A 27,222-nucleotide genomic window follows, 5' to 3' on the forward strand; every position below is an offset into this window, starting at 1 on the left:
AGCGGCTGAGATCCGTACCAGCTGAAACTTCTCCTTGGTGCCTCCCGGGGGTCAATCGCAATGTATTTCGCATTATTGAAATCCATTTTCGTCATAAATTGTTGATTGTATGCAAATACTTTCGTTCCGGCAGTGATTCAGCCTGCCCAATATGGCGTCTACTGTGTCGTCGGCGCCGGCATCGGCCTTTCGTTAATGGAAGTGAAGTGAGTTTCGTGCCGGTTGCCTCTACGGCAAAAAAACACGAAATCTCTGGATCAGATAAGAATTGCAATTGTTAGTTTACGTTTTCACCATTGTGTTTCGGGCTACGATGGCATACTGTTACCATCCCGTTGTCGTCTCTGTGCTTGTTCCTGTTTTTTGTTTTTGGTTCCAGCGAAGCAATTACTATAAAGTTAGTATTGGTCTGTGCGTAGAAGCGTTGTTTCTTGGTTTGCCGAACGCCTCTATCACGCTCAGGCCTTGTAGTTCAATAGTAATCGATGTAAGTATGCGCGAAGCAAGAATCTCATTTCTGTCGTCCCAGCATTACTTAGACATTTATTGAATGCTACAAATCCTCTTAACTACATGCGAAGTAGTAGTGCACGAAACAAGCTAAGTAAACATTATTAAATCTATTCCAGAACAAAGACCGTATTAGCAACAAATTCTACACAACTTACGGCCAACATCATTTAATTGCGTGAAATGGAGTATCCCGTTACTTCCCAACCATCTCGAAGAAAATGGAAACAGATCAAAAACACATCGCAACGAATCGAGAAAACTTTTACAGTAATGTGGCTCGAAGCTGCCATAAAATGCTGATTGCCGATGCGGTCGTACCGGGACTCTATCAAAACCCGACACAAAACGGCTGCCGCGATATGGAACCGCTTTGCGCGAGCCTTCGCGCTACACGCCAGGGCCATCAAATGGGAAGACACCCACGGGACCGGGCTCTCCCGGGGAGCAAGGAGCCGAAAAGAAAACCCAGGCTCAAAACCAACCCACTGGAGGCAACATTTTGCGTCGGTACACGATGACGATGTAGACAGGACGTTAATCGTTTTTACATCAACGGACGTGTGCAAAGCTTCCTGCACTTTACTTGTGTTCTTGCGCTTGTTATCTTTTTGCAGTGGTGAAGACGAGAACCGGTGAACAGTTTTTTTTTACTGGCGAACAAAATATACTCCTGTCGTAATGTCTTGCTGTGCTTTTTATTCACACAAAAATGTGTTTCTAACTACAGAGAAGAGGAGAGAAACATGTACGCCTTAATACATTATTGATTCAATTTTGGTTTTTTTTTTTTGTTGCTGCTCCTGCAACTTAAAACCCCGTTTCTGCTTGTGTTGCTTCGTCGTCGATGACAGTATCAGCAGTGCATCATAAACGTAAAAGAGTCTTTAGCACGAAAGGAACCGGTCTCGAGTGTGTGTGTGTGCATGTTCTCCACCCCAAAAACCGCACCCTACGATATTGCCACGACTAGCTTGCACAAGGCACACATTATCACTTTCATAACATCGACTCGTGCCAAATGCTTCGATACATACCACTCTAAATCAAACCAGGCATCCATCGAACCCATTTGTCCGCTTCCAGTAATCCCGGCCACCGCCGGATCGCCGTCCACTCCCGACACGCACAAGGACTCTGTATGTGTGTTTGTGTGTGTGCGTGTGTGGCTGTGTTCGATAAGATAAGTCGTTATTTGGCAATCGCTCTGGCCAGCTTTTAGCCTTAAGCTTAGCCAACCATAACATTCGACGTCATTTTGTCCCCCAAAATGCATGCAAATATTTGCACACATTTACCCTCGACACAGTTATGCTCTCACTCTCAGGGGTTGTCCTGAACCTTGGTTGGCTTTGCCAGGGATATGGTCCACGCTTTGGGGGCTTGCACAGCTGAAGAAATATGTGTTGTGCGTGTGTGTGTGGCAAAGTGCAAGAATATTTTCGTCCCCACTGGCTCGAAAGTGAAATGCTATCGGTATCGATTGGCCGCTGCCCGGACGCTGGATAAAAGCTTATTTATGGTGATTGCAATTACCGGCAGTGTAATAATTTGGCATCGGAAACGTTTTGGTGTTTGTGCCCCCGTTTCGCTGCCATGACAACAATGATGGGAAAAGCCATCCGGTCACGGAATGCTCATGCTCGGCAGTAGCATATTGTAGGAGAATACATTCATCAAGCATGATGCGACAGTACAATGACAGTGGTGCAGCTAACAATTATGTATCTATGAGTGGGGCAAATGGGGCGACAAAAAGCAGATTATCATGCAACGTTTGTTCATATCTTAAATATGTGGACGATTGTGCATAAGATTACAAAAACTGAATAGAACAGAGAAGTAGAGGAAGAAAGTTCTACAAAATAAGATTTTTTTTAGCAGCGGTAACAATTACACAAAGCAATGTTGTAACTTCCGATAATATTTAAAACTTTTTAAACGATGAAAATCATCGCTCTTCCTTTACTGTTAAATTAAAAATCATGGTTATTTCTCGCAAATAATGATACCGATTCATTCAAGAATTAAAACAGACTAATTTAATTCCTCGCACTTTTGAGCGCATGCCATTCGTCAAAATTAATTAACGTGTGGTAAGCTTATTAAAGAGATTTATTCAATTCTTTCGATTATGGATGTGGATATGTATGATCGCTCTTTCATTTACCCATGTAATCGAGCTACACTTGATGTAATTCGAGTAAACTTGTAACGAGTTAATGTAATGATGCTATTCTGATTATTCAGCTTGTTCCGATTTATGGCTTAGATGTGACTTTTTCATTTTTCGTTACACTTCCACCAAGCATTCAGTATAATAAAATAGTTAAAATAATGTGGTTATAATTAAGCTGTCGGAGCAGTTGGCTTCCGATTGGTGTGAAGTACCATGCGCCTCCATCATTGTTGTTATTTATTATTAAAGAAATAAAAAAAAACACGTCAGAGCCTTTTACAACGAAAAAAACATAGAAAACATGACATTAAAATTTAGCTCTTAAAATTGTTATATTCCCGTTTCTGCAACCAATATGCTTCGGCTGACTTCATGAAGAGAGAGGAGTTCGGAAAATTTACCTGTCAAACGGCATTTTGGTAAATATCGAAACAATTTTTGCAATCAGAACCAAGGAGAAAACAAGACTCTCCCAGATGAGCTAACTTTCATGATACGTATCTTACTAGAAATGTATTGTGTATACAGTTGTAAATTTATTAACCTTAATTACATAAATTACACACCTTGAGTTTGGGCCATCTCATCTAGAGACACCCTGGGCATGAGCTGTCAACGTGACAGAAAGAATTGAGCACGTGCGAGGACACAGAGAAAAACCCCTTGTTAAACAAACCTTGTAAAAACCGTGATAAACAGAAAAATATATAAGTTTTCAATTGTATCCTTTTTTATTTGATCCCTTTATGAACCACCAGGCGTCTCCATTTCTATAAAGCCTTTCTGAGTTTGTAGTACTACAAACTTCTCCCGACAGTTGATCGTTTTCTTAAAACAGATCAACTTGGGTTTAAAACTCCTATGCTATAAGCGTTATAATTATAATTTTAATCTCATCGCTAGTAATCTGTCTTTTTGAATTAACTACTTGGTACTTGGAACATGATCATCATCGTAATGGTTATTTCTTGAATTTTCCATTCCATAGCCTTGTCGTGACATTTCTCATTTCTTTAATAAAGTCTTATCTTTACCATGTTATTAAATTGAGCCAGAAAGTCAGTTTTGTCTTGGAAAATCTGGTCTGATGGAGCGGAAATCAAAGATAACCTATAATATTCCGTATGATCAATATCATGTTTTTAAGTTAAGACGAAATTCATCTTCTTCTAAAACATACTTTGGAAGCCATATCTTTTAAAAAAAAATCATTAATTCCGCATTCCAAAACACTTCATTTTTGTAAGTTACCACCTAAACAATGAAGAGAAACACCGTAATCCGTTGTACCTTTAAAATGTTAACAAAATTTTAAAACAAAACGGGTAAATTCATTATTTCAAATATTCTGTGGCATAAAATTGTCTTTAAGTTTACGGGTAGACACCTGGCAAAGATGAAGATCACGATAATGGAATTTATAAGGGTGCATGAAGGACCGATTTAAATCACGAAGAACCGCTCATTGAATATCCAAAGATTGTGCGTTAAAAGGGTAAGGTTGAGTACAGATTATTTGCATAAATTACATTATAAGAGGAAAATTTAGCAAGTTCACTGGTGAAATGTAACATTGCAAGTTGAAATACTCAAATATAAAAAATGTTTCCATTAATAATTCATAAAGAGATTAAAAAAATGATAATTTCTCATGAAAATCATGTACACCGAAAATGGTAGTTTTTAACCCGGTTTTAAAAGTTCCCAATGGCCAACACGAACACCATTTTCTGTGAACTCCCAGTTTAAACAGTAGATTTATGAACGCGTTGATCGCTTTGAAACCTACACCAACTTCCTGGAAAGATTGTGTGTATTTTAAAGCTTCGTTGCGCTCCCTGTTGACTCTCGCCCATTGAGGAAGGTCATCGGAACCACTCACCAACCATTCCGTTAACGGATGCTGCAAAGAGCAGCCGGGTACTCACGAACGCATGCAACGGTGCCAGCTTGAGTGCTTTTGTAAACGAAACTCAATTGAGCAAAGTTTGAAGCCAGCAGTAGGTGAACACGCTGAGCAACACTATTTGCAGCTTCCACGCTCCGGAAAAGTTTTGGCCAAATGCAGAAATAGCACAGCAAGGACACAACGAGCAGCGAGAGCTCACGAGACGCTGCTCGTGAGAGTAGTTTGGAGTGGTGTTACGCAGTGAGAGGTAACAATGGCAAGAGCAGCGGTTTAAATAAACAACACGAGAGCGGACTGAGAGCGGGCTTTGGCGTGAGAATCGTTTGTTGATCATTTGCCATCCGTTCGACCGAAAATTGGCATCGTAGTAATGAGGCGGCTAAGGAAACTGCTCAGATGACGGCTCGCGGTTCAGTGTAGCGTTCGTAGTCGGTTGTGCTTGACACGTCCCGTTGACCGTAAGCGTTACGATTGTGTTGGAAATCAATCTCCATCTCTTGCTGCACCGTTCTATCCCGTGTAGGGTAAAGCGAAAGGGAAGCACTGTGAAGTGGAAATTTTTTTTTAATTTTTAGTGGAAAATTGTGCATAAGAAAATTCTACAAAATTTCCCCCCTACAGCGTGCTCTAGTGTTGAATAGCAAAACACTTGACGGCCAGTGCTACTTCTGTTGGTGGTTAATCAAATGTTCGATGCGGTGTATGTGTGTGGTGCATGTGTGTGTGGTGAGCTGAGAGTGCATCAAGCATGATGGACCACCACTCGTCGATACCTTATTGATTGAGTTATATGTGGATGTGACAGAATCAACAGCATCTTCGCTGCATCCAAGCGACGACAAGTGGTAGAACGGGATTGCATCGTCGCATTATCAACTAATGGATTACAGTGGAAGTGATTGCAGTAAGTGCCGAGCGTAAATCGGGGTTGGTGCACGGAAAATCATTACTCAAGCTGTTTGCCGTGTAAGTGTGAGTAGTGGTGAATAGAATGGCCAGTGATAAATATTGTTAAACGATGTACCAGGAATAAGCTAAATTAAGGTTGTGACAAAAGCTTGGAGCGTTTGAAAACGTTTGAAGGTGTTGACGGCAGTGGATCGATTATTGAAAACGTAAGTTATTCTACATGGAAAATGTTCTGGATTATTATCGGAAATTTTGAGGATAATTTAACGCAATAGAAACTCGAAAGAATAATTGCTGAGTAGATTTATATAAATTATACACAAAATGCCTCGGTTTAGTTTTTACTCATTGTATTGCTCGTGGTACTTGAAAGCTTATTAGATTACCCGATACGTTGCCTACCGAATGAAGATCCATTAATCTATAAACAGCATCATCCACGGGTCCGGCAACTTCTAGCAAACAAGCAAGATGTTTACATCAAAAGCTTTCCACAGCGAGCACTTATGCTTTAGGTTCACCTAATTTACCCACTAATGGAGTATGGGACTGCGCGTCCGGAAGCGATGCATGCAAATGAGCAGACGACCATTACCAGACGACGCGGATGTGAGACGCGTTACACGCTTTCTGGTTGACCCTGCCGGGCTATCACATTAACGTAATTTTTAATGTCCATCGTAACGGGCATCGCTTCCAGCTTCGTGCAACATCCAGCTAATAGCCACAAACCGTGGGAGACAAACTTTTTTCCACTCATAAATGACGAATGATGGCGTGAACCAGACGTCACGGATGGTAATAATAAAAAAAAACCGGTCTCACACACAAACACGCACACACACAAGAATGTTCCAGTACCTGGAAAATGTGGAAATGTTGCGTTTCTTTTATCTAAAATTAAATCTTTTTGCCATAATGGCTTTTCGCGGGCTGTTCGTCATATTAAGCGCGAATGTGCGTTGAAAGGTAGCAGGAAAGTAGAGACAAGAACAAAAAACAACCCCTGATGGAAATAGACCGATGGAAAATGGGATTCGGTTTGCAACGCATAAAAGTGGAATGTGTGACCTTATCGCATTGGAATGGAGGAGCGGACGAACTCAGTTTTGGTCAAAATATTCGCCCGACCCTGGACAATGGAGGAAACCTTCTTTTTTTCCTTTTCGCGTTTGTTGCTTTTGTTTGGGTTAAGGTTAGTGGCTCAAAAGGGAAAAAACAACTCTCGAGTGAAGCAACGAAAAAAAAAACCGAAACAATCGTTACACCAACGTAAATACCTTTTATGGTTGGAATAAAAACGATTCTATTTTCGGGAGTGGTTCCCAGGAACCTTGTTGAACCTCTCACAATATCGTTTTTTGGAGCAAATAGTGAATTTCGGGTTTGAAGTGTAGATTTTTTCGATAAAGTTTAGTTTGAGCAGGGGATTAACTAGGAAGGAGGATAAAATACGTTGAATAATCCGCAATTTCTGCTGCACAAATGGTACAGAATGCTGATGCCCGTGTTCAAAAGTTATGCAAAGCAAAAAATTCTCTTGATTTAAGCGATTTTGGAAGAATTTAGCTTACGAATTTTATCATGCAACATGGAAAGCTAGAATCAACGAAATGAAGTTTCAAACTTGATCTTCTGATTACAATACGATTTGTTAAATGAAACATGTGGCACTTGTGTCAAGTGCAGATAACACAAAATCGGGTTTGTTTGCATCCTATCTGCCTTCAAAGTAACCGCAAAACTTCATCGATTTTATCGTTGTCAAACATAACAAAGAGTTTTTATATTTGTTAAATGTATACGATAAAAATGTGCTTAAGATAAAACACTCGCTAGTCAGCAGAGCATCAGCTGGAAGATAAAGCGCAATAAATTAAAACAAACCACAGAGGCTTATGTGCTGCGAGCTATGAGTTCATGGATAAAAACAGCATCACACTATCTGTAGGATAAGTATCAACATCAATTAATCATGATATGCATGGTGCAGTTGCGTTTTATCACAGTTTCAAACAAGATAACAACACTTTAAATAAACTGGTAAGAACTGAGGGGAGAAGATTACTGTCAGCTCAATGATGCATGATTAAGTGAGAAGCTTAATTAAGCATAGACGGCAATGGGTAACACACCATACGCTGCTAAGTATTGCAGGTGCAGATTCATTCTCATGCAAATAAGAATGCTCAAGACGGATTTAAATCAGAATAATTGAGATAAAAAACCGAGATTTAAATTGATTTTCAATAAAATACATCAGGCTCATGCTGAACGTGATTCGTGTAAACCTGTACTGGATGCTGCTCTGATGATCCAGCTATTACAGATTTTTAGTTTAAAAGTGGCTTATTTGTATACAAAATATAGAAAACTTCTTAATAAAAAACAATATTATTTTTATTTTAACAAAACGACCAAGCCATAAGTATTATAAAATAGCTTGAATTTGTTTTAAGTTATTTAGCAATTGAAGCAGTTTGATCCCGAATATGTGAAGCACCATGCGCCTCCATAAATATTGCTGAATTTAATGAATGAAGTAAAAGTTGATTTAAAAATTTTAAAATGAGAAGGATAAAAATTATTATTATTTTTTTTTTATTCATAAAGAACGGCCTGGCCGTATTGCTAAGGATAAAAATTATATCAACCTCAACAACATCAACCAAAGTTTTTTCAACTCTTAATATATATTACACTTTTTGGCAATAAATATGCTATAGCTTCGCGAAGAGTATACCGCTGAGAAAATTAACCTTATCATCTTAATTGTGTTTCATTTTTTTTGCAATCTTCAATAATGCTTGTCATTTTTGATAATGTTCAATATGTATTTCTTACAATAAGACGAAATTGTTGTGGGTGCGGCCCGGTGGCAAGAATACAACGGCGCCGGTTTTCATACGGCAGAACTGGGGCTCTGAACCGTTCCCCCGTAGTGAGAACTGACGATCCAACTACGCGATGTCATTAAGTCTAGTTAACCAGAAATGGCAGGTATGCCCTAAGAGGTCGTTAGGAAGAGGAAAAAGAAGACGAAATTGTACCACTGTTTTCAATAAGTTGATCTGGTTGTGATCCACCAGGCGTCTCCATTAAGAAATGGTCTCTGATTTTCACAGCCGAAAGCTTTCTGACGCTTAGTATGGAAAGGACGATAGGTCATATGCCTAGTAGAACATCTTTTTACAAGCATCCTGAGTGGTCCTAGAAGCCTTGATTATTAAAGGGTCATGTTCTGAATTATCAGATTCACACCATGTCTCCAATACTCCAATACTCTGATTCGATGAGTAAGTTGTCCTACAAATTGCATTCTGTTTGGGGCCTCAAATGTGACTCAGTCTGCCACTGAAATTGAAGATCAACGCCATTTATTAGTGAGAAGTCTCAAATAAAAAAGTATTGCTATAGTTCTGCATCAAAAGGTTTATAAAAAAAATACTATACGTAAAAATTTATTCCTTGAACTCGATTTTACGCATGTAAAAAGTTTAGTGATCGTGTTTTCATTTCTGTCTCTATAATAAAGATTTTATAAGATAATAATTTGTGTCTCCATTTACATTTGTTTGCATGCTATTTGTTTCAACTTGACCATACATCTTTTAAGTTTTGTGTAAGAAAGTTGATTAAATGAATTAATTCACTTTTTATGATTTTATTTTTCCTGTTACTTTTCGTGTCTAATCCTATTTTTTTTAACATTTTATATTAAAATAAATTCCACGCAAAACATACTGAACACATCATGCACGTATGTTTCTCCTTTATTCTAGAAGCATACATCCATCTTATGCATTATTACCTTCTCCATTTCACGCTCGCCCAATTTCACTCCAACCAAAGTGCGAATGCACGACTTTCACTCACACGATGGCTCACGTACACTACACTCGTCCCGATGGCATTCTAATTATTCATCGCCGGCGATCACTCAACATGGTAGCGATCGGCAAACCGTTTTCAGCCAACGAAACGATACAATTCAATTCCGATGCAAAACACTAAATCTTTGATAGTGTCGTTACAATCATCTTCCACCCTGTTGATCACATCGGAAGCCGCTCGCCCGAATCGCTTTCCGTTACATTCGTTGACAACCTTGTTGTTTGACATTGTGCCCAAAAAGCGAGCGTCGATGTTTTCCGGCTCTAGGTTACGATCGGCTCACAAATCATAAAACCGTCCTCGCGCCAACATCCACTGCTACACTGGTATACTGTTCGAGGCCTACGGGCCCCGCCATCGCTGACGAGAACAAGGTTGTGTGCGTCAGCCTTCGCTACTTCGACGATCTCGTCCCTCCTTTCACGGTTTTATCACCAGCGGGGGTTTCAGTGAATTTTATAGACCTATCTTATTGCTAGCCCTAGCTAGGCACAGGGCTGCGCCAGCCACGTTCTGGGCTTTGTCTGGGAAGCAAGTGGAACAAAACATACATCTGTACTGATAAACGCATTAGGATATAAAGGACCGGCCAAGCGTAGGAAAACAACAGCGTGCGAGAAAAGGAATCGAAAATAAAAATGTAACATATCGATTTCCGTGCGCCAATAAATTTCCGGCCGGTCTCCCTCCCCCCACCACATCCACGCGAAGATAATAACGCGAAGGCATCCGGGAAGGGAGCACAACTCGCGTCCCAGTTGAAGCTAGAGCAATTGAAGGCAAGAGCACTTGTACGCGGCAAACGCTTTATTTATCGAGCTGTTGCCGAGAGCACATCGCTATTTATTAGTAACATCGCACAACCGGAGCACCAACCGAACGTTACATTGTTCGAAACAAATCGGTCGGTTCTAGCAGTGCCTTGGCGGGTATTTGTAGATACGCGCAGCCCGGTGATGCAATAGGACACAGCAACAGAGCAGGAAACTGACAACCGAACAGCCATTGTCAAGGGCCGGCACCACCGGATTTCGTTCGGTTCGTCCCCGTCGTTCGTTACGTTACCACGCTCTCAAATGGTCCGGAAGGCGACAAAGTGGCGACCAACTCAATTACTCGATGTACATCAATGAGATATCCGGCTTTGATAGGCAAAACGTGGTACGGCAAGCGGTATTGTGTCTTTATTCCACCAACCCGGCAATCGGCGCACACTTGTAACAAGCGGTGGTACAGATGAGCTTTCGGGCTTTGAGGTTTTCATTTTGCCTAGCTGGGGTTTTTTGCTCTGTCTTCTGGCAGGTTTTTTTTTCTTTGTAAGGCAGCCGTTTTGTACGTCAAAATTGTTTGTTCACTCGATTCGATTCCCTTTCATATGGTCGCGGAATCGGATTCCCAGGGTAAACATGTTTGGTTTCCGAGATCGTATCGCATCCCACGCTCGTTAGACGTCGAAACCAAAATTTGCACATTTTAGCGCTCTGTCGTGAGTACTTGCGAGGAAAATATGTTTGATTGATTTCGAGCGGAGCAGGATTACGTGATTTAAGCTGCATTGGTTTCACTTTTATCGAAACAATTTACCGAGTAAACCCTCGAATTGCTCCGTTCTGGAAGCTTTAAACGGGAAGTGTTAGATCTTAGAACAAACATTCTTCCAACGCGAAGAACCGGCTACGTCATCGACTCCAGACCAGACACACCGAGACAAAGAAAACTCAAACCGTGTGGAAGAATCTTCCTCTGCTATTCCCAATTTTCACACGGCAGGTGCTAAAATTGGTGCCCAGAGCATTCCCGTTTCCGGCACAATAATTTGATCACTATCTCGGCCCAGAACCGGAATAGGTTGGCCCAGTAAAGCTAAAATGCTACCCGTGCTTGCCAGCACAGCACTGTTTTCGGTGCCAACTGGCTAAAGCTTGTGGGGAAAAGCGTAGAAAATTGTTGACCAAGCCGTGCTGAAAATAGATTATTGAATGTGTGTCTTCTTGCTGGAGGTGACCGTCTTTTATGGCACCGTTTTCTTATCCCATCAGCTGTGTTTGTGACCGGTGTTTTCGTTCATGTTGATGGTGCCCTAATTGTTTTCATAGCCTAAAACTGGTGGAATGTTTTTGACTGGATCGCTTAGCTGACCAACGATTGTCTGGAAACTATTCTGGAAGGGAGAAATTTAGAAATTTAAATCCATTTAAATGCTCTAGTAAATTGCTTAGAAATAATTCATAAATATTTCCCAACTTTTTCTCATCAGAATTCTTATTGCCTTTACAGAGATTATCGTGCCGCATCGTACCAACTTTCATGTAATGGCGGAAAGAAATGCCGACATCTAATCAGCATACACAATTGGGCCCCATTCAGAATGGCACCGGCAACCCAAAGTAGCAGTCGTGACCGAACAACAACTCAATGTAAAGGAACCATCATAGCCAGTCGTGCACATCGAAAATGCACATAGAAAATGTTCTGCGAGCGTCATGTATCATTTGGGGTAAGTATGAACAGGACACTTCCAACGTTGTGGATCGATCGTTGCAAAGAACTCAATTCTAACAGATTTAAAAATAATTCGTTGACTGACGATTTAATTTGAACAACAATTGATATTTTTTGAACCAGTTCAATCGGGTTTCTTTATAATAGTAGAGCTCAACCAATTCAAAATTGTATTTGTTCAGCCCGATATATTTTTGGAACTTGAATTGGGAGCTTGTTCTAAAATAGACAAATTATGACTAATTACTGTTAATGTGAAGTGAAAAGTATTGCATCACGTTGGGAAACCTGTCATGAATGCGCCGTAAACATTGACGACTTAATCGGTTGATTCACAGCACATGATGATTTTAAACCCAATTCTGCTAATTTTGTCTTCATTATGTGTTGCTAAACACAGAACCTTGCTCTACATTTCTCGAATTCACTGTACCACGGTACGCGGTAATAGCTGATAAGGATTAGATGTCATTCCGTTTCTATGGTTGAGCTTAATATGGTGAGCATGACAGAGCCAAGTCATGAAGGATTCTGTACCGGCGCACTGGTTCAACACGCTAGTTATCGGAATTTGCTAATTAGTATGTTCCAGTCCTGGCAACCTGTCTGGTGAAATTTTGGATTTTCGTATACCATACCAAGAAACATTGGCTTCTAATATCGACCTGGGCTCGTAAATTATTCCTACAGTATGCGAGAATTGGCTGCAGTTTTCATTACGATTAGTGATACTAATTTTCTTGCTGAAAAGTCTTTGCAATTTCTACTCCACTCTCTGAACGTTGAAAATAAACTTAAATAAATTGCTTCAGAATCAGAATCAGAAATCTATCCTGAACTGTTAAAACCGTGCCAGGATTCGTTGGGCAGATCGGTTTACTATTTCTGGCTTCCTTGGAAGTATTCATCAATGGTTATAAGGTTCATCTGGTATAAAGGGTTCGCCCTGATTCTATGTTGTCACTTCCGTGTAAGTTTATTTGTGCTTCATCAAGCATTCGATGTACTGCAGCCTTTCTGGTCTATCATACCAGCTTTAACTATTATCAAGATATCTGCACCACCCAATCATCTCAGCTTTTACATGGCCTCTTAATACTCACTACATCACCCATTAGTCCCACATTGGGAGACTTAGTTTTGTGCAACTAGGTTACCCTAGAGAACTTAAGCATGTATCAGCATTTTCTGTCTTCTTGTTTTACGTGATTCGATCGAGCAATGGTTTGCTAAGCAGGGTTGTCTTCAAAACTTTAACAGGGAAATAATGAGTAAATTGTTTATTGAGCTCCCGGTATGTATCTTATCATCTGCATACCATCAGACCTAAGGATAATGAAGTTATAAAACCTAAGCTGCGAGATCGTGCTATTATGCTCGAACTTCTCGGAACAACGCGGAAGTCTCGACAAGGATAAAAAACAGGTCGCCTCCACTACCGGGTCACTCGTTGTTTGGTTTGGAAAACTGGTCCCCGTTGTTTGGTCTAGAGTTTCTAAGGATTTACTCTTGTCAAATTTACGAAATGATCCCTCTCATACTCAACTTTCCCCTCCCCTATTATTTATTACAATACAATACAAAAGGAATACTGAAGTGGGTCTTAAAGATCCTCTTGTTTTTCCACTAAATTTGTGCTTAAAACTATTTTTAATAAATATGAAAGAACGGTCTGGCCGAACTGCTTCAAACTAGGTAACACAGAGAAAATATTCACTTTGGTTTGGCGACATTGCCTTCCCCAAACCGTCAACGGTAATAAAAATGCGTCATTCAAATCGTGGTCCTTTTGATTTGCGAGGGTTTGTATCGAGTGAGAACATCTCAACTAGTCAGTATTTGTAGAATTTCTTCCTGAGTTTTTCGAACGATTTTTAGAGAGCCAGCGTTATTCCATCACTTTGTCTTGTCTGGAGTCTAATAATTTGATTTATATATAATCAAAGAATTTTATTCATCAGGGACGGCCTGGCAGTATTGCTAATACTAGAGTTTTACCTACCAGTGTTTAAGTTAAATGCAGAATAAATTCAACACCTGAAACAAAGCCAAGCCTGCATTCTCACCATAAACATATGCTCTACCCCCCCCCTCCCCCCCCTTTCCACCATCTGATTGACAAAATTCCAAAAAAATACACCTAAAACTGTAGGGAAAATAAATGACAACAACACATTTCATTCTGCAAACACTCATCAATCGTCGTCGGCGTTTTCCTATCGTTTGATGTCAATGTATTGCTCATTTAAACATTCCCTCATGCTTCCGATTGTCTGCACCAGCATCCGCTTGGGGTGGATCTGAATTTTCATTACATTCCTCCCGAAAAAAGAAACATTTGTTTATGCCCCTTCAAACCTTCGCACACACCAACATGAACATGCGCCGTTTATTTGCGCCCAACAACACACGGTAAAAAGGTGGAGGTCGGAGCACAGTGTGCGTGTATGTTTACGAGACGATTCCATCAAATGTTGCCTTCTAACGTGCTGTTTATTCAATACTGTACCGGTGGTATCATGTTGCGCGAACCACGCACCATCGCCTTGGATGGTGCTTCGTCTAGCTCTTATAGAATATTCATATATTTTCTTTGTTTCAACGTGTGTCTGCCCATTTTATTTTCTGTTTGTTTTTTGCGATCGTTTTCCCCCCCGTTTCTTCTCGCTTGCAGTTTCCGTCAGCTCGAACATTATAATGACCGCCACGACCGAGGAGTCCGACGCCCCGCAACCGTACTTCGACTTTGACGTGCCGCGCAATCTCACCGTTACCGTGGGCCAGACCGGGTTCCTGCACTGCCGGGTCGAGCGGCTAGGCGATCAGGATGTGAGTATTTTCTCGCCACACTCGGGTTGCCATTTTCTCTCACGCTTGGTGTACCTGCTTTCCCGTGTCATGACTGCATGTGTGTGTGTGTGAGTGTGTAGTTTCCAATACCTGGAAAATCGATTCTCGCACCACATTGAAATCGATAAACGAAGTTAAATTAATTTTGAGAAAATACTGCATGAACGTGCCACAATCAAGAGTATCGGAAAACACTTACGCCGTGTGAAGTAGTGGTGCCGTGCAGCATCTCGGAAAACGTTGGATAGGGAAATTTATTCTATCTCAATTTATCCAAACCATCGCCATTTTACAAATAGAATTAATGTCAAACACCAAACGAAAAAAAAAATATTGTTCCAAACTTTTCGATAAAAAAAGGAATAATTTCCTTCAACTATGCCAACTGAAAACTTAAACCGCAGAGAAAGCTCCCACTGAAATAGCTCTTCCGTTTCCCATTTAGAAGTCTTGTTTAGAGCCACCGAGTAAATGTAATTGAATTAAACCACATCAATCTTCCATCCTGCGCCAGCATTAATTAAAAAGCACCCCGAGACTAAATTGATAGATTTGAATGGTGTTTTTGCAGGTTGCGTGGATACGACAGCGTGATCTGCATATACTTACGATGGGAGCCTCCACGTACACATCGGACCAACGCTTTCAGGTACGTTGTAATGGCAATTAAGAATTGCCACAAAAAAAAAAAAACTTCCATCACGAAACGAATTTTCTCACAGCCACTTCAATCTTAGCGCTCGGCTGGCATCGGTCAGCTCTGCACTCTGCCCTGGTCCAGGTGTTCAGGCGTGCACCAACAATCAATTAAAGCACCGTACGAAGAAGTTTAAGTGGGGTTTGACCTGATTTTCCATCTCTGTCTCTCTCCCTTTTTCTCTCTGTTACCGCTGCAGGTGATACGCCCAGAAGGTTCCGTCAACTGGACGCTGCAAATAAAATATCCCCAGACACGTGACTCGGGCGTGTACGAGTGCCAAATCAACACCGAGCCGAAAATGTCCCTGTCATATGTGTTGAATGTAATTGGTGAGTTTACAACAAGAGTCCGAGTGGTGGGGGCTTTCGGGGGGTCTGTGTAGGTAATTGGTGGCGAACCGAATAATGCTTTGGAAGAAGAGGGAGAGTGACAACGAGAGAAGGAACTACCCAATTTTAACCCTCGAAAATCGCCCACCTCGAACAACAGTCGACGCGAAAACGGGGCTGGGAAAACTTTTCGGCCCGAGGTGATGCATTTCTGACTAAAAGTGGTGCGGGCCGGGGATTTTTTTCTTTTTTCGCAGAAGTTTTGCAGAATAAATCACCTAATTTAATTTAAAAACTCACCCAACCATGAAATAAACAAGCAAAAAACAAGAGCACTACACTCACACGCATACAACAAAAACCGGGCTCACCACTATCAAACACAGACGCAAACACCCGCCAGCAGCATCAGCAAATGCCCGTGCATCGGGATGCTGTTAGACGGTGCGGGATTTGCACGAGCAGCATGAGCAAACCTGGCGAACCGGTGTTGGTGTGTGTGTGTCGGCCATGGTTTAGCTCAAAGCCACAAGGCGTAATTGGGCTTGTCGTGTTTGGCTTCTTTCTGTCCCGTTTTTTGTTACCTTCCTTACTTCGGTCCTGCTCTGCGTGCAGACGTAAATTTAATAACTTTGTTCTTCGGTCGACCAACCTCCCACAAAGCGCCAAGTTCCCGGGAAAAACGAAACCAGTCAAATAGAATCAGCCGGGACCCGGGTCTGTTGCTACACCTTCATCACAATGGCGAACGCATGCACACCAAAGGTTACGGAAACCTTTTAAATCGGGGTGCCTCTGCGTACCATATGCTGCCCTCAACGTGTCTTCTGGCATTTGTGTTACATTAAAATGTCTTCACAGCCTACAATGTAACTTTTCCGGGGGGGTGGTAGTCTTGGCTTGCACGGGTACGAGTTGAAGATGATGTAATTTAGTTCAACTTAGTCTGGCCGGAGATGTACGCACGTAGCAACGGGGCAAGAGTTACATTGTTTAAAATTATTCGGAGATGTGAATATCTTTTCTACCTACGCTGGTAATAATCCTTACGAGGATATCATTACTCTTTACTGTTCCACTTCAACTGGGTAACGATCGTTGGAGCTTTGTTTTTTTCAGAAATTAATTCCTATCCCGTGTGTCTGAGTTCGCCCATCATTACACTAGTGATGGGTTTTTTGGATTGCATCAACGATTCCACTCCGGATCCGGCCGATTTGACAAATTCGGTTCCGAATCCGATGAAATGGAATCGTCGGTTCCACGTGGAAACGTTCGGAATGGAGACAATCATAGTAAGCAAAATAATGAAACCTGTTCACTTGACGGTTTCAACAAATTGGAAACAGCTCCGTATGCTAGGTGCGATCGAACCGTCCGGAACGTTATGACCGTCGGAATAATCGGAACCGTGCAAAACAGTCCGGATTCGTACCGAACTGTCGGAATCGTCTGATACGTACAAAACCTTCGGAAAAGTCGGAATTATCGGAACGGTCGGAATCGTCAGATTCATCCAAACCTTGTGGAACCCCTGTACCCGCCCGGTATGAGCCAACCTTTGGTGAATGGCCCAGCGGTTCTTAAATTTTCTATGAATTGATAATGTTAATAACGTTATTACTATTTTTTTCTAAGTGTCTAATAAAGCCCAACCAAAGGTCCTCGACTCCATTTAAATGATTCCGAGCGGTTCGACCGATTCCGATGGTTCCGGACGACAGCGATTCGGTTGATTCTGACTAGATTTCGTTCCATATGGTTCCGGACGGTTCCGAAGGTACCAGACAGTTCCAGACGGTTCGTTTGCACCTGACTTCTGGAACTCACTTTATTTTTATTCAATCTTCCGGAACCAGCACCACTTTCTTGCTAATTATGCCCATCCCTACTTTACACATCACGCCAGTCGGTACGTTAATTGCAGTCATGAACTCAGTAACAGAAAAATTGCCCCTAAAGCTCACCGCACGCACAAGAAACTGCTTCAATGGGCTCCAGAGTTTTGCTTTGCCGTACCTGCCGTGCCGTACCATGACCCGCATTAATGTCACCCATGCTGATCTGCGCATAAAAGTTTAATCATTACCAGCAGGACTCACCGGCACGCGTGGCGTACACTGCACGCAGGCAAACACTGATTGGCTAAATGGGCAAGACACTCACTCTCTGGTGGCGAGAGCATGGCCAACCAGCCGTTCAGGCGCTCATTCTACCTCACTCCCATGAAACATCCCTCCGCCGGGCGGTACTTAGGCAAACCCTCGTCTGCTGCAACTGAAAGCGCGCTGGGTTGAAGCCGCCCAGGGACATGATTTGAGCCAGACAAGCCCCGGCCAAAGCGCGGCTACAATTCCGAAGCTCCGATAAGCTACGCTAGAGTTAGTGTGGATTATACGAAGCGACCGGAGAGGCACAATGAGGAGGGCTTTCATCGAGGCACCGTGCGGCACCGGGCCGGACCAGATGGGTTAATTGATTTTCCCGAGCCCCATTGTAATACGGGTTCCCGCCGGTGACCGTTCGCTATCGCGCGAGCGCACCCGTCCTCATTTTCGTCCGGAGGCGTCGAAATGTGGTGTTAAATTTGATGTAGGTTGGGTGTTGATAACATGCTTACCGACACATCACTCCCATCCATCAACACGCCAAAGGGATGTAGGCTGGGATGCTAGGCGGGCTGGCATATGCTGATGCTGGTGCAGCGGCCGTAGCTTCAAACCTTCCCGGTCAAGTACGCAAATGAACATGTTTACCGTGGGCGGCACCACATACCACGCCAGCCACGTCAGATGTCAATTTGGGGCACAGTCGGAAAACAATTTGTTTGTTTATGGCTTTAGTTTTTCTCACGCTTCAGGAAATTTTGGACCGAAAAACGGAACAGCAACAAAAAAATCATTGGAAAACTTGCACATGACCCCGGAACGCTCGCCCAAACCTGTCGCTGGTGGAAAGCAAACAAACACGACCAAAACAACATCACGGCGAACACTAAACTTTCTCCGATTTTAAGGGTGGGTGGGGGGGGGGGAGAGGAAGGGGGCCATAAGCACACACAAAGAGCCGGTACACCAAGGGCCGGGAGAGTTGTCATCTGCCTAAATGGTTTTCCCCCAAAAACGCACCGTCTGCGCACACTGCGTTTCGGTCGGTCGGTCGGTCGAAGTTTCATTTAAATATTTGCCCACAGGGGTTCCGGACAGCACTGCTCGTGCCTTTTTCTGGCCCGTCTTGCCGGCTTGTTTTACCATGGCTGCGTGGCTGTCTCTGCAATCTGCAACAGGAACGAGTCAAGTCTTCCGAGCGCCATATTATCTTACCCCCCTGTAGACGAAGACGATGATGCCTTTCTTGCACTTCTTTGCTTGCTGCATCGAACCGGTGCCAGGTTTTTGCGGGGGGTTATCAGACCAAAAAAAAACTTGCTTACACACACACACACACACACACAGGCACACAAGCCCCGTCATACAGCAAGAGGAAATAGAAAGAGAAAAAGCTGGCTAGTTTGTCGGAACAGAACTTTTCCGATGCGAACGCTCTCTTCCGGGTACGCCACACACGCCACAGCTTTTCGCTGCGTTGTGCTGTTTGGTGAAACGTTATTCGAACGCAATTTCACTTCACTCCGTTTATCCAGCGCCAGTGGGATAGAAAAGTCAACAACACATTCCTGTTGATGTTGGGTCGGGTTTTTCCTTCTTTCCTTGGTGGTTTTTTTTTCTCTCTCTCTGTGTGTGTGTTGCGTTTGAGTTTTCCTTTCCGTTTGAGTGGTATGTTCCTATACCGAGAGCATCATCGTCCCTTTTTTTTAGTTTCCATCGCCACCGGTTTGGATGGTGTGTCGGAGCTGGAAAAGTGTTTATTTAAATTTGGGAAAATGATTTCATTCGAGAACTAGCGGCGAAACGGTGCGCCTTTTTGTGTGCGACAGGCGAAAGATGCAACGTAGCCAGCACTGCTACCATACACCACAGTTTAGTTTACTTTAGTGCCCGGTGCTCAGTGAACTGCTGAGCTACTCTTCTTCTAAAGAGTAGTGGAGGGAAATTTTCAGCGGAATGTTGCTGCAGCTTTACAAACACCGAGCGCGAGAAACTGTTGCGGTGAATAAAGATAAACGGCCGGTCGGAACTCGTCGGATAAATTAACTTTTGAACGGCATTAAGGGAAGGCGCGTGTGTTGCGATGATACATGGACCTACTAAGCGTCAGAATACATCAACCCAAAATGCGTTGTGAAGGTTTTCCTGGTCGAACGCTTACTTGCTTGTGCGTCACATTTGCTGGTTTTTTCCCCTCACAGAGTTACACGCCCGGATACAGGGACCGTCGGACATATTCGTCAAGTCTGGCAGCGAAATAACGATGGTTTGCGTCATCCAGCAGGGACCACACGAGCTGGGCACGGTGTTCTGGTACAAAGGTAGGTGAACATTCAGTCGCGTGGTCTCGTGTCTGTCTGTCTGTCTGCCAACATGTCTTTAATTTCTACGCGATTTCTTGGTACGCAGGAAGCACGCTGGTGGAACCGCTCGACCAGGAAAACGACATCCATTCGGGCGATCGTGGACGGATCACCATCGAAACAGATTGGACAGATGCTCTGACATCGAGGTAATAATAAAAGTGCAGCCAAGTGAAATAATTGGCCTGAGGAATGGTACGCCGGCTCGCTAACCGCTGCCCATTGCCGTGTTTCGCATCGCTTGTGCCTTGTCGTCGTCTCGGTCGTTTAAGAACGGCCTTTTTGTCCTGAACGGTTCGGATCTGTCAACGATGTGGTGGAGAAGGTTTAGCTTGGCTCTGAGGTCAGTTGGGTAGGACACTGCAGGGATAAATATGATTAATGTCGGCTTCATATGTTGTCCATTAGACGTATCCGACCTCAAATTGCTCATCCATACGATTCATTTACATTGATCACACACGCTCTAGGAACATCGAATCACACAACTAGCTCTTTGTGTTCCTTTTAAAGACGCTTAAAGGTTAATTGTTCACATTTCGTGCAATTTGTTTAAACATGTGCCTGTCCGGATCATCTTGTTTTCACAAATTAAGTTCATTTACAGACTTGCTTCTAGTAAGTGTTTAAAAGTGTGATTTATTATTGAGTTTTAAGGTATGATAGAAAAAAATTTCTCTAAATCTTATTAAACTACATTAAAATCAGATGCTTCTGCTGGTAGCGAATTGCCAGGAATCATCTCATGCCTTTGTTCGTTTACTAATAAGCACTTCATATCTCTAACAGATCTTACCTATCTTATCTCATCTCAATATTGATAAGAAGGGTTCCAGCTTCCGGGTGATGCAGTGTTGTGCGATACCTTGACGGATGTTTAAGTATCGTGTTAAGGAATTTATTCTGAATCCACCGTTCAACAAGCAGACTCCTGCTGGAGTAAGTCTTCCAGATATCTTATGGCTCCAAAATTGCCCCTTCAAACTAATAATAGAGTTGCTTATGACTGCAGATTCTGCTCAAAATTGCAGGCAAGTAAATTACAGTCACCAATATACTTTTCTGCTCATGGGTTTAGCTCAAAAACCGCAGAAGGTCTTGGCCTGCCATTTTTGACTTTCTTGACACAATTATATCCGTAGCTGGCTAGAAAGTCCTACAGATAGGAAAACGCTCCCGATGGGATTTCATATCTAATTTTGTCGTGCCATGAGAGCCACCACTAACGCCTCGTCACTTTCTGGTCAGGGTCCTTTAAAGAGTTGCTTTTTACACATTAAGATTAAAGTCTCAGACAAACAAGGGCAGAAACTGGTTTTTCTAAAATTGCACTTTTCTAGATAGTTTTTAAATTAAATAGTTGTTATTAATCATTGATGTAAACTAGAAATCATCGAGCTGCTACAAGCATAGCATATTTCTAGATTATACTTATTTTTTGTTCAGATAGTTCAAGTTTTTGTATTTTAGTCAGCATATCTTTAAATAATCATTCATTTGTCATTATTATTTTTAACTTTTCTTCACATATTAAGGAAATATAAAAAATTGCACTCAAATCCGTCATAAGAAGATAAAATTTTATGCTAGTAAAGTTGCTACATGAAATCCCTCCAAGGTAAATAGAAATATCTTTTGCAAATTTAATCTTAAATTTAAAAAAGTATTTTCTTTCAAATCGAGCGAAAGCCGCCATCGTTGAAAGATGAGAGTGAGCAATAATAAAGTGTCTTGGTGAAGGATTCTACTCCAACAAAACACGCACTGTGACCGGATAGGGCGGATATGCTGTTCCGTTTAGTTTTCTTTCTTCGATATCTTAAATCTCTTGATTTGCCAGGTAATTTTGAATCTTTTTCTCATCCCAAGACTCCTCATGTAATCGGCTCAAATTATCATTAGGTGTATCAGTAGGCTAAAAGGTAGTTCAGTGGTAGCTTGGAAGATTTTTCGAACTACAAGCTCCTGTTTTGAGTCCCATTTAGGCTATTCTAAGGACTAAAGGTCGGACTTTGTGGTTTAAATAAGTCTTGGAAGCTATTACACGACCAGGATGACCTAACATGTTGTTTAGCCAAGAAGACGAAGAAGACAATTTAAATAGGTCTTGTAGGTTTTTCTGCCGATAAAAGCTCTTTCTTATAGAAACTTGAAGATTTCTCAGAAAGCAACTTAAACCAATTATTACCATTACGCTTATAAATACAAAACTAGCTCGCTCTCCTTGCAGGAAAACTGGAAACATCTTGTAATAAAATCTGACATTCAGTTATAGTATTCATGGAAAAAGAAATACTTTTCCAACCCATCCCCATAGAAAATGACCGCCCTGTATCAACGATCAAATAACGATACCATGCCTCCATGCATTAAAAAGAAAGCTCTCAAGTTTTATTACAAAATTACAAACATTTTCTCCCTCAACCAGTTACATCAGCAAACCTGCATTCTTCGCCCTTTTTACAGTTCCTTCCAAAAACAAAACAAAATCTCCCCATTTGAAACAAGAACTTTCGAGCTTAAATTGCAATCATTGCACTTGCCCGAGCTATTCCTTTAATATTGGAATTCACCAATTATCATCCATGATGTACCTTCTCGGCCCGGCAGTGAAGTACAATGGAAAACGGAAACTATATCATAAAAATACCCACCCAGAAACGCAGAATCCCAAAAAGAGGGGCTGGCGTTTCCTCCGCACCCAGCACAGGCCAGACAAGCAAAGCAATTACGACTTCCCGTTCCCGGGAACCCCGTCCGGCAAATGGCAAGCAATTGCTTGCAATTGAAGCTCGCAAACTTCACAGAAACAAAATTCTTACAGTTCAAACGTAACCCGGGCGCTGTTTCCCTTTTGTTTTCCTGGCGAATGTCTTTCCGTGCTGGAAATGTTGGATATCTGCACGAAGCATCGTTTTGTAAGGTGATGGTGCACTCAACTTTATGCTTCGATGCAAACGATGCATTCTACCAGCAGCTAGTGGTACTTGCTGGGCCGCTACATCTCTGTTCACCCAAACGGAAGCGTAATGTGGTGGGGGAGGTGTTTTTGGAGGGCCAAGTTCCGGGAGCAGGGGGTTTTTATGTGAACAGAATTAGAGGTTTGTATAGGAAGATGATGCAGGCTGCACAGTGCGACCAGCTCCGGTGCCAAGTGGTACGAAGGTACGAAGGTAGAAGCCGTAATATACATGAATATGCAAATATCACCCACCAAAGGTAGAACCGGCACAGTGCACAAGGCTAACCAGGCAATTGCATTCCACCCGTTTTTTGACGGCATAATCCAACACTCGGGGCGAACCGAGGTTGACCGAGACGACGACGACCGGTGCTGGTGGTGAATATGTTCCGAATTGCGGTTTTCGGTGATAGCTTTGGTTGTTAATCTCGATCCTTCTCTCTTTCATCCGCCTTTTTCTCTCCCAACGGCATCCCGACACCAACAAAACCCAACATGCGCCCGTGTTGCACACTGTGGTCTGCTGGACGTACTGCATCGTTCGATATCGGTCGCCCGGTCGGTTTGCTGCAGATTAAAGATAAAGCGAGCGGTGCAGAGCGATACCGGAAACTACACCTGTGTACCGACGATGGCCCGCCCGGCAAGCGTCTGTGCTCATGTAATTAGTGGTAAGTTATGGTTGACTTGAGTCAACATACGAATGTTTTAGCTCCGAGGGCCCACCGACAGCCCACCGACCAAGGTAATGCCTAACCACACCGGCCAAGTGGTGTGGAAAATGAGTGAACAAACCAGCAGAACGAGGCAAAGCAAAAAATCAACACACAACAATTCTCATTGAAATGGGTGTAAAGCAGCGTCATAATGGCATGATACATGGGCGAAAGTGGAGTGGCCTTAGCTCCACAAAAGAGCCAGCAAAAACACCAGCCGAACCAACCCGGATGAATGTGCAGGCACGTACCGGCAACTGTTCGTGCTTCGCTCTCGGATTGGTTTGGGAACGTATGACTTGTTTTCCACCCTGCTTTCACTCTATTCCGTGTCTGAATTTCTTATCCTCCATATGCTCCAGTTGTGTTTTGTGTTGTGCGCTGGTGTAGCTTCGGCGAAGGAAACACACCAGTTGGAGTTAATTCTCCAAATAGCATCGTCTCATTTACATAAGGGTTTCGTTTTCTTTCGTCCGGCAGCAGTACTGTGCCAGATTATTGACGGCAAAGACCTCGGGTTGTTTTTAAGCGCCCGGGATTACAGCTTATCAAACGTATTCCTGTCGCATCTTTTTCCTCCTGGCGTGGGGACGAAAAAATCGCCCCTTCTAACAACCTTACCGGCTAAGCCGAAAAAACATTCCGACCATGTAAAATTCGATTTATTTCCAGCTGTAGAAGCTGTTTTTTTTTTGTGCCGGTAAGTCTGTTTCGGGCACTATTTATGTCGGGAACGCATGTCTCCCTGATCTGGTTCGGATCGTAATACTGGGAACGATAAAACAGACCGAAGGCAACGGCATCCTGATGTTCCTGATGCCGATGATTGTTTTCTCTCCACTGTAATGGTCGCATACGTTCGCAACTAGCGCTCGGTAGCTTCGGTGGAAAAAGCTTAAGCATAAGTTAAGAGCAGGGCTCTAAATTTTACTTCCTCCACCATTTCTGGGAATGGTTGCCGTTTGGTCGAGGTCGTAATTTGTAGTCTTTATCAAAAGTGTGCAAAATCTTAGTTATTGCACTATAAACTATTGATAAGTCCTATGATGCAATGATGGCTTGTATATCTGCTCCGAAATTCACTGTCTAAACCTCTAGAGAAGTTCAATAGCTTTGTATAATATTTGACATGATAAGGATTATCCTTTCTTTCTTTCGTTCAAACTTAAACCAATATAGTCTGCTTTTAAAGTCTTTTAAAGTCTAAGTAAGTCTTCAAAATGTCACAAGAGAATATTTGTTCGAAAACTGATGGACTTGTTTTGCAATCTTCAATTTGGTGCCCGATTCCCGTCTTCTAGGAATTTTTATATTGCATCTATTACAACGTCCAATGCCACGTCTCGACTGCATTTTAGGTACTTGAAAGCTTCCTGACCAAGTTCCCAGAACTACCGTGCGACACAACAACCGTGTTAGGTCAGCCGTATAACTCACACTGTTCTAGTTCGGCCAACAAGGGCTGTACCTATTGTTAGCTCGAAACAGTCTGGCTATTGGTAGACAAATTTAGTATAGGCCTTGCGGAAACAACTCATAAAACATTATTCACTTCCAGTTCTTCGAATTGGATGATACAATTTTCCTGGTTTCATTATCGCTTGTGTTGTTTTGAGCCTAACTTAAACAACAACCACTTTAACAAGATTTAAGTACCAACCCTGAATTATTATAGAATTATTGCTTAAACTACTGGGATAGTAGGAAAATGTTCCCACGTTTTCTCCTCGTCAACCTTGTAATGAATAGGTTAGAAAACCTGTCCAAAATTATGTAAGAATAAGCTGACAGATTTTTTCTATCGCCCTTACAATAACTATAAGCCTGAAGAACCTCGGGACACTTTACAATATTGATCGTTTTTCCTCTAGCCTTGCTATAAATACCCAACGAGATATTTTAAAACACGTATCGTCGCCTAAAGTCCCCTACGAAAGAAAATATTCCAACGTTACACTCACAGGCACACAAAAGCTTTCGTTGCATAAAACCTGGCCCGCACCTCACGGCTTGTGGCCCAAATTTAGATATCGTTTAATGTACCGCAGAAAAACAAAACAACTTATGAATAAATCTGTCGCTTGTAAGTCTTTACGAGCCTTGATGTAAACATTCGTGAGACAAAAAACAGGACCAGTTTCAGCCCCTATCGTCTTCTCCATTTTGCAGGCGAGCATCCAGCGGCAATGCAGCACAATGCAGCCCGCCCCATTGGCCAGCCAGCACTACGGCACAGCATGTGCATCCTATTATTATTGCTGCACCTGGTGGCCACTCGGCTGTACCTGGTGGTGACGGGCGACCGGTGGCCCTACCGCGGACAGAGCACCAGCCACCGGCAGCCGGTCCGCGCTCGTTCGGCCCGCGGCACAAGCTCAAGACCTTCGCCAGCAGCGGCAGCAGCACACCAACAGCACGGTACGATAGTTTTTCCAACCGAGCCCAGCTAGCACAAAGTTTCGCAATTTGGCATACCCGAGCGGGCCCCCGAAATGGAATCTCGCACGTATGATGATGCACCACCGCCGCCCCGGGGACACACCGGTCGCGCCAGTGTCCAGTGAATGAATTCGGTTCTTCCCGACGGCCCCACCCACAGGTGAATCTCCCGCAGTTCGGGAAATTTATTGTTTCATTTGCTGCAAAATGGCAGCCCCTTTCACCCATCTTACCGCACCTAGTGATGCACACGGACACAACGTGTGGAAATGGCCAGCCAAAAGAAGCGACAGTGGGGAGAGAAAGAAAAAACCTTGGAAACAGACAAATCGAAAATATCTTCATTCATAGTGAGAATTCTGATTCATCATACATTCCTTGGGAGGACAGCCATACGTATCTTTGTACACAATCACTCAGCAACAGTCACAGCGAATGATTCGGTAATATGAACGAGAACAAATCAACCGAGTATAGTCAACGAACAAACCTGGATTAAATTTTGGTTTTTTCCCTCCGTTATGGCTGGAGTATGAAGAAGCTTCACTCCAGCAATCGAATGGAGACGGATTGTGACAAACGGCCCTAGCATGGCTGTGGCTCTTGAGTCTCATGCACACCCTATGTTTCTAAGTCGATATAGACGAATTGAATCGTGTTCGATGCAGAGATCCATTGTGATTTCTTCGTGCTGGTTCTTTGATGAGAGACGCACCACACGTGCACTAGGTAGATAAGAGACAGAACAGGCAGAGAACAATTTCATTTTCAAACTATGTATACAAGAAAGGAAGGACACAACACTAGAAGGAGTTTGCCATATGGATGAAATAAACACATTTCAGATGCAAA

At 42.7% G+C, this 27,222-nt stretch overlaps 1 protein-coding gene across 2 annotated transcripts; it reads left to right on the top strand.

The window, feature by feature from the left end:
* Window positions 1-4,980: 4,980 nt before the first annotated feature.
* On the top strand, window positions 4,981-27,222 carry LOC118509730 (zwei Ig domain protein zig-8-like). Of its 2 annotated transcripts, XM_036050854.1 has the most exons (10): window positions 4,994-5,056; window positions 5,220-5,713; window positions 11,679-11,898; window positions 14,578-14,732; window positions 15,325-15,402; window positions 15,650-15,782; window positions 20,092-20,211; window positions 20,300-20,402; window positions 23,789-23,886; window positions 26,101-27,222. In XM_036050854.1, exons 3-10 carry the CDS (start codon window positions 11,856-11,858, stop codon window positions 26,379-26,381), a joined length of 1,011 nt encoding a protein of 336 aa, XP_035906747.1. In that variant the 5' UTR covers window positions 4,994-5,056; window positions 5,220-5,713; window positions 11,679-11,855; the 3' UTR covers window positions 26,382-27,222. The 2 variants fall into 2 exon arrangements, with proteins under 2 accessions (XP_035906745.1, XP_035906747.1); XM_036050852.1 differs by having other exon boundaries at window positions 4,981-5,713.

This window comes from Anopheles stephensi, chromosome 3 (genome assembly GCF_013141755.1).
Source record: "Anopheles stephensi strain Indian chromosome 3, UCI_ANSTEP_V1.0, whole genome shotgun sequence".
Classification (NCBI taxonomy): domain Eukaryota; kingdom Metazoa; phylum Arthropoda; class Insecta; order Diptera; family Culicidae; genus Anopheles; species Anopheles stephensi.

Coding starts and splice junctions, on each gene's coding strand:
- LOC118509730 (XM_036050852.1), top strand. CDS start 11,856: ATGCACATAGAAAATGTTCTGCGAGCGTCATGTATCATTTGGG. Junction 15,783..20,091: donor ATATGTGTTGAATGTAATTG/GTGAGTTTACAA, acceptor TTCCCCTCACAG/AGTTACACGCCCGGATACAG. Junction 23,887..26,100: donor CTGTGCTCATGTAATTAGTG/GTAAGTTATGGT, acceptor TCCATTTTGCAG/GCGAGCATCCAGCGGCAATG.